Source organism: Vespula pensylvanica, chromosome 16 (assembly GCF_014466175.1).
Source record: "Vespula pensylvanica isolate Volc-1 chromosome 16, ASM1446617v1, whole genome shotgun sequence".
Taxonomy (NCBI): domain Eukaryota; kingdom Metazoa; phylum Arthropoda; class Insecta; order Hymenoptera; family Vespidae; genus Vespula; species Vespula pensylvanica.
The window spans coordinates 2,552,442-2,561,118 of record NC_057700.1 but is presented as its reverse complement, the minus strand read 5'-3'; the positions used below and the strand labels follow the sequence as shown (position 1 = coordinate 2,561,118).

The window sequence follows — 8,677 nt, the reverse complement described above, 5'->3', positions numbered from 1 at the left end:
TAATATACATATAATATATACGTAATCGGCAATGAACAAAAGATGCAAATATTTTTCTTTTGGCTTGTTTTATTTATTTATTTATTTCTCTTGCCGTCTCTTGCCGACAAAAAAAGAAAAAGAACAATTATAGAAAAATAATCGAAATAATTCTTATCGAGGAATTTAACATTGTCATTCCTTCTAATCCATTCTCATTTTCTCGCGATAACGATTACGATAATGAGAATATTAATTATTATTGGTGTTTTGGCAGCCGATATATTTCGTTTTAGGCGAATGGGAATTCTTTCGAGTGTTAGTGACCAATCGATCATTCGACAAAAATGCACGTACACGCACGTACATACGTACACTCTCTCTCTCTCTCACACACACACACACATACACATTTTTGCATATGCATTCACGCAAACAAACACGTGCGCGCGCACACACATAGCGTAAGTTGCAAATTGATCCTACAACTGTCGGATAGTTTAATATATATTTCCGTCGTAGGCTTTTAAAAAAAGTTTACACGAACTATTCAATCACAAATTGAATTACTAACGATCTAAGGTGACGATCACATTGAAAAAAGAAGAAGAAGAAGAAGAAGAAGAAGAAGAAGTAGGATAAAAATAAAAAAATGTTTAATGTGCATTACGTGCATTAATACGGAATTGAAATTCGCAAAATAGAGTTAAATCGCGATGTGAAAAAAATTTTTAATCATGTACATGTTTTTTTTTGTTTCTTTTTTTTTTGTATTTTTTTTCTTTGTTCCGTTTTTTGTGCACTAATGGCAGTTGCAGGGTCAAGTTAGGATTTAAATCACGACTATGATCCAGCTCAAATTAATGTAAGATCTATATCGAGTATAGATCAGTCATATAAGTTTATCGATTTCTTAAGAAGACTCTTGTTTTTTTTCTTTTTTATTTTTTTTTTGAAAGGGGGAGGGAGGAGAATTTTTTGAGTCATCGCGTCAATGTACTAGGGCTATTTGAAAATTTTGCGGCTTTGTTTGTTTGTTTGCCTGTCTGGTTGTTTGTTTCTTTTGCCCCTTTTTTTTTCCTTTCGTTTTAAAAATGAAATTTGTACATTAAAAAAAAAAAAAAAAGTTAGATAGAAATTAAATATAAGAAAGAAAGAAAGAAAGAAAGAAAGAAAGAATGAATGAATGAATGAATGAAAAAGAAAAATGAAAAGTAAAAGACCGCGATTGAAAAGAAGTCGTCCTCGTATTCACATAGGTATATAATATTTTTGCTTCCTCGAAATACTTTTCATTCATTTTATTTAATTTATTTATTTAATTAATTAATTTCTTTTCTTTTTGTATATCCTACGAAGCTATCAGCGAGATTTTTTCTTTTTTCCGTCACATTCTCTCGTCGACGTCCTTTTAGTGTAAAGCGTTTCTTTTTTTTTTATCTTTTCTTTTCTTTTCGTTTCTTTCTTTCTTTCTTTCTTTTTTATTTCTTACGTTGGAAGAATGGACGATAAGAGAGATACGAGATCATACGTTTGGAAAAAAAAAAAAAAAGAAATTTTCCGTGTCCCGTTAATCAAATAACGTGCCTGATGATAATGGTGCCATCACAGGACAGCATGCACGTCTCTCTGCACGAGATTTGTCGTTTTGTTATATATTTTTTTTTTCTTTTTCTTTAATTTTTTCTTTTTCATTTTCTTTCTTTCTTTCCTTCCTTCGAAACACCTTATTCTAATAATCGCATATACGTTCTTTCACTTGTATTATTTCGCTCTTTCTACTCTTCTCGATGAGTTACGTTCGCGACGATGTTTCTACCTCGGAGAACTGATCTGGCGTGTAATACCTCAGGCCGTTTATCTGTAAATTTATATTCGTCGTTCATTAAAAAGCTTTTTACAATTCCGATTCGATAATCAATTAAAAATATTAATAAACGATATATCAAATGATTTAACGACGAACGAATAATTAAAATTTTATTGAAAATTGCGACACTATAAAATTACTACTTATAAAACTTTACTTATAAGATTTTCAAAAAAAAAAAAAAAAAAAATAATAATTACAATATTGGGTCGATTGATAATTAATGTCATTATAATAAAAGATACATTATTGACGTCATTCTCATAATCAAAGATAAAAATATCGGTTTCAATCTTTTTTTTACCGTCATATCGTATTCCGTGATGTAAGCTGGAATTTCTAATTGATCAGGTGCCATAACTTCGTACAGGTATTCAACACCAGGTAAATTATGGACTTTTTGTTTAATCGCTGGTGCCATGAACGTCGTGAACCACCACGTCATCATCTACAAAACAGCCAAAAAAAAAAAAAAAAAGAAAAGAAAAGAAAACCAGACAAAAATGAATTATTAACGTTTCTTTAAAATTGTTCGTTCAACGAACGTAACAAAGTACTCACTTTGGTCCAGAAAGTAGGATGAATGATATAAAATTGCTTAAGATTTTTTTTATATCTAAAACAAAAAAATAACATCAGAAACAATATACTACAAATAATTTTTAATATTGTAACACATAGTTACTATGATCATTTACTATACACAATAGTTGCACAAATATACTTGTGTAATTTATGTGATTGTTTATATATATACTAAATCGTGTATCGTTATTATGCAACAATATCATGTATCACGTTAATACAATGTTTTAAATTAATTTTGATATTACTAGTTTTTTTTTTTTTTTTTTAATTCAACTACTTTAATATTTCGTTATAACGATATCAATTCAATTGATAAATCAGTGATGTTCGTTAAATAGATAATAGAAAAAAATAAAATAAAATAAACATATAATTTTTTTTTTAATCTTACTTGTAAGGAAGCACATTGTAGACTTCACGTAGCCATTGTAAGCTAGGATAGTTGCTACTTGTGGTCAACGTGTGAAAGTATGCGATCACATAATCACCTTTCACGATCGGGTCTAATAACTGGATGACATATAGTAAAGCCTACAAAGAACAAAAAAGAATGAAAATACGAAAGAGATAGAGAGGGATATATATATATATATATATATATATATATATATAGAGAGAGAGATAGAGATATAAAAAGATAGAGATAAAGAATGATAATTTAATGGAGCTATTAAAAGAGAATTGCGTGCTCGTTCAAAGGAAAAATTAATTTAATGCTTGAACACGTCTCATGAATGTAATACAATCTTTGATCTATATTACAGATCAATAGATCAAAGTGCTAAGTGTCAGAGCAAATTATTTTTAAAATGCTCGTCACATTGAATTAGACATTAAAAATTCAAAAAAAAAAAAAAAAAAGGAAAAAGAAGGAAAAAGAAGAGGAAAAAAGAAAAGGAAAACCATAAAATAAAAGGAAAGAAAGAAAGAAATTAAATAAATAAATAAAAAGAAAAAAGAAAAGAAATAGGTGAAGTGTTCTTTGCCCTAAGGCAAGCCTAAGGCAGCAGCCATTCGGAGTACGACCCTTTTTAATGAAAAAAAGTTTGCTGACCTTTCATCTATAATCTTTGAAGTCTCTTTTGAAGATGCCTACAGCTACGTCATAGATATTAGAAAGAGAAAAAATCAAAAAAAGAAAGAAAGCAAATAAATAACCTGCGAAAATAAACATGATTGAAGGAATGAACGTATGAATGAATGAATGAATGAATGAATGAATGAATGAATGAATGAAGAAGAAGAAGATGAAAAAGAGGAATAGGAAGAAAAAGAGGAAGAGGAAGAAACGTACGTAGTTCAGTGGACACAGAAAATACGCTTGGAATAAGGAGGCCGCTCGATTCAAGAGTTTTTTTTCCTCTAGACGTTCTATTTCTGGGTATATACATATTGATTTGCTAGAGTGACGCGCAGTAACTACCAAGAGAAAAGAGGGCTGCGACCAAGCAAACTTTTCTAAGGCGTGGTAAGCAACACAATAACTGAGAAATCTCTAAACGAGATAATACAGTCCGAACTTTTAATTGATCTGATGGTATTATTAAAGTTCATAGATGAAAAAAAGAAAAGAAATACAAAGAGTTTGAATCATACGTTAAAAGATGAAAAATAATATTAATTATTTAATTATACATACACGTATATATAATTAATAAATAAATAGAGATTGAATTAAACGTTAAAAGAGAAAAAATAATATGAATTATTTAATTATATATATATATACACACACACACACATATATATATATATAATATTTTAGTTACTTTCATATTAAAATTTATTAATATAACAGTCATTATATTTTTTGTCTAAAAAATTTCAAAGAAAAATATAAATGAATAAATAAAAATTATGAATCAAAGGATTGATTAAAGAGAAAAAATAATATGAATTATATATATATATATATATATATATATATATATACACACATATATATATATAATATTTTAGTTACTTTCATATTAAAATTTATTAATATAACAGTCATTATATTTTTTGTCTAAAAAATTTCAAAGAAAAATATAAATGAATAAACAAAAATTATGAATCAAAGGATTAATTCGAATGTGATAAGACTGATAAAAAAGAAAAAAAAAAGGAAGGAAAAATGAAGTTTCATCATCACCTTGTCCAAGTTAATCTTTGTAGCTGGGAACCATTTGCCAACAAACACTACTACTGGCCTTCCTTGACGATCTACGCCACTTTGATAAAGGCAGCCAATTCCGGATACCTCGGTAAGATCTTCCGTTTTTGCTCTTCTCAAAAGCCTCTCATACCTGTATGAAAAATAAAAGATAGACATACAATAAATAAATAAATAAATGAATGAATAGTATTTCTAATTGTAAGCTCATTTATGCGTGCTTTCACAATATTTACGATCATCGATTTCAAATTTTTACAACTTTCACGATACTCTTACGAAAATCTATAGTCTTATCTAATAAATGTACTTTTGGATTATTTATTTAAAAAGAAAAAAAGAAATTGTAGGTTATTAAACAAGATCGTATTCTTATAAAAGAATAGATAATAAATTTATCTCACTTCTGTTCAAAGTTTTCACATTCAAATTGTCAAAAAAGTGACAATTTTCAAATCTCTCATTGGAATACTATCAACGTCAAAATACAAATAGTGTTGTAAGGATTTATAATGATCTTTGATTAAATTATGAGACAAGGACAACGATTATATATTCCTAATTTTAATCTTCATTAAACCTACTTTGAAACTTACGCAATTGAATGTACCAAAAAAAAGTCGATTGAAAATTATTATTCTTAAATAATTACTGTAAAATATAAATAAATTAAAATCGATCTCATGAATGAAACGATTTTTTTTTCAAAATAATCTATTAGATTAAATAGATGCGATAAAAATAAGTCGGCAGTTCTATTGTTGTTTGATATTATATATTTTGTAAAAAAAAAAAAAAAAAGAAAAAGAAAATAAAAAAAAAGAATAAAGAAAAAAATTTTATTTAAATTAATGGAAAATATAGCAAAGAACAATTGATCTTAAGAGGTATGAATTTTCTCTGAAATGGTTACAAATTATTATCAAAGTCTTTGACGTAACAATGAAAGCTGTAAATATTTCGTATTCGTGACAGGATTATTGTGTGTCACGTAGTCGTTGCATATTTTTCATGGCCAAAAACGACAAAAAGATAAAGTTCTAGCGAATCGTTATATTATCTACAATCATTTTATTGTCCAAATTAAAAAATTAAAACGTTCTTTTATCTGTAAAATTCTCTTATAAATAAATATAAAAAACATTTGTTTTTATTATCTTAGGAAATGATTAAATATATTTGTAAAATTAAATATTTTGTAGTTATATATACTTTATAAAATTTTTATACGAATTTAACTTTGAACCTCTAAATAATTATTACGAAGTTTTTACAAACGATGAAAAAAGTTTTCCCTGAAATTTATTAATTTAAATGAAAATTTGTTTCTTAGTATAGTAAAACGATGTTCTATGTGGAATGCGTTTGAGTATAAAAAATTTGATTTTGCAAGACGAATCTTTAAGTTGAACTGAGAACATTCAAGGCTGTAATTATTTTAATTACTAATTACGTACAAGTTAGACTAGTTATGAGAATTGTACGAATAATGTTTCTTTTTGTTTCTTTTTAATGTTTTTTTCTTTTTTTTTTTTTTTAATTTTTTATTACGTGATCAAGTCCATCGAGAAGAAGAATACTTAAGATAAGAAGCAAAGAATAACGGAAGTAAAGTATCATCGTGTGTTCCTTAATTACTGAAACAATTAATGTTTCATTACACAATGATACATTTAATTTTCATTTTCCGATGCATGATATATATATATATATATATATATATATATATATAATTTTTGTAGTCTCTAACAAAATAATTTAAAAAACTACATAACAAATATACGTATGTTATACGAGGATATATTTAATTTTTAATCTTTTTCTTTTCTATATATAAACTCATAAGAAACTTATATTGCATCAAAGATTATCAAAAATTGTGTTACAAATTAAGATTTATATAAACGATCATGAACCTGTACAACATATTATATTTATGAAAATTTATAATATATTTCTTTCTCTTTAGAATTTTTTCTTTTCTATATTTATTCATATATAAATTCATATAATATACATATATATTTACTTATTTATTTATGTATATATATGTAAGTAAATGTTTTGTAAAATCGATAAAAAACAAGGATATCCTATTCTGATAAATATTTAATGAAACCTATATACTTTTGTTCTACTTGAATCTACCATTTACCCTCTTTTGTATATATATATATATATATATATATATATATATATATATATATTACAATATATATATATGTATAAAACATAGATATCTATGTTCCTGTACGTGAAACGTAAGATGCGTCAAGTAGGTCGAAGAGAAGTATCTACAAAGTCGTAATTGCATATAAAGCAAACGTATTATTGTTTAACATGGTATTAACTTACACATACGAAACTTATGGAATCGTTCAGACGAATATTTACATTTTCTTTCAAGGTAATTTTGCGTTCTTCCTCCGTTTTTTTATTCCCCTTTTTTTTCTTCTCTTTCTTTTTTTGTAATCTTCAATGCGACAAGGTTTTGATATTAACGCGTACTTTATGTTGATCAAAGTGAAATATTATAGCAATACGTTATCATTTAAAATTTATTTAACAGTATGTATTATCTTCGTGTAAATATTGAAACTGCAATTACGATAGAAATTTCCAAATATTGAATTGGGTCAATAAGTAATCGCGAAATATTTCCAACATTTTATATTTAAATAAATAAATAATGTATAATCTTTTTCTTTCTGTTTTTACTTTTCTTTTTGTTTTCTTATCAAGAAATTTCAACATAAACTTATCATTACGTATTATTATTATTATTATTATTTGATTAAACTATTATATACAGTTACTATATATTGTACTTAATATAAACTATTAAAAATTTTATAAATATTTATAGATCAAATCCATATTATTATCGAATTAGAATATATAAACTCGATTATTATTTTAAATTACAATTTTTTAGAAAAAGTCATAAGTTTCTAAATCTGCAAATTATATACTTTATTATATATTATTTATTTAGATAAAACAAATGAAGTATCGAAAATATCTACATTACTTATTGATCAAATCCAATACTATTTTCGAATCAGAACACGCAAATTCGCTTTTCATTTTAAATTCTGATCTCTTATAAAGAATTCAAAATTTCTAAATTTGTAAATCAAATCGATTCGGGTACACGAATAATTCGATTGATTCGACCAGTCTAGAATTAGACGCAGTGCACGTATACGTTATATACAGAGAGATATGCGCATGTGTATGTATTTACGTACATACGTGACGTGCACTACCATGAATTTCAATTACATTAGTCATTATCGCCCTCTCACTCATGCTTTTTTTGGATTATCTTACTTTTACACGCGTATACACAATTCCTGGAAATTTTCTTAACAGTAAAAATAGAAGCCAAAAATCTTGTTTGATCAAAAATAATCATTATTTCCTACGATGTATGAATTTTCGCAAAGGAAAAAAGACAAGAGGAGAAAAAAAGAAAATAAAATATACATTATATTATTACACTTATCATCTGTAATTAGATACTACATATTTTTCTAAACCAATTATCTATGTACTATTTACTTTCTTCCGTATATGGTATATAATGCGACAGAACGCAACAACCAATCACAAACGTGGTTGATAACGCAGAGAATATCGATTACACTCCAGTGCAGAAGTCAAATAATATCCTATCAAATCTAAATGGAAATTAAAAATATAGGGAATTGAACCGAAAGAGAACAAAAAATAAACAAAAGAAAATATTTCCATTAAAAAGGATTGTGATGACGATAACGAGTAATTCCAAGGAATATTTCGAAAAATTGTTTGAAAAAAGAAAAGAAGAAAAAGAAGGAAACAGTTCAGAAACATTCGGAGAATATAATTTCACAAATAATTCGTGGAAATAGTTATGAATGAAATAATAATAAAAAAAGAACACGACCGAACAAAATATTAAAAAGATATGCAAGTACAAACGACACACACACACACACACACACAAAAGCACGTGTAATTATATTGGCACGTAATGTCTGCATTGTGTTCGCGTCGTTGTTCCGTGACTCGAAAATCGTAAAAAAAAGATATAAAAGAAA

At 26.3% G+C, this 8,677-nt stretch overlaps 1 protein-coding gene across 1 annotated transcript in view; it reads right to left on the bottom strand.

The window, feature by feature from the left end:
* Positions 1–1,648: 1,648 nt before the first annotated feature.
* LOC122634928 (protein GDAP2 homolog) overlaps positions 1,649–8,677 on the bottom strand; it is a 28,773-nt gene continuing 21,744 nt past the window's right edge. Inside the window, exons 8-12 of the mRNA XM_043824477.1 lie at positions 4,572–4,725; positions 2,829–2,968; positions 2,411–2,465; positions 2,154–2,297; positions 1,649–1,840 (exon numbers count right to left, since the gene is read on the bottom strand). Of these exons, the coding sequence (XP_043680412.1) occupies positions 1,775–1,840; positions 2,154–2,297; positions 2,411–2,465; positions 2,829–2,968; positions 4,572–4,725 (559 nt within the window). The 3' untranslated portion in view covers positions 1,649–1,774. The remainder of the gene's footprint in view (positions 1,841–2,153; positions 2,298–2,410; positions 2,466–2,828; positions 2,969–4,571; positions 4,726–8,677) is intronic.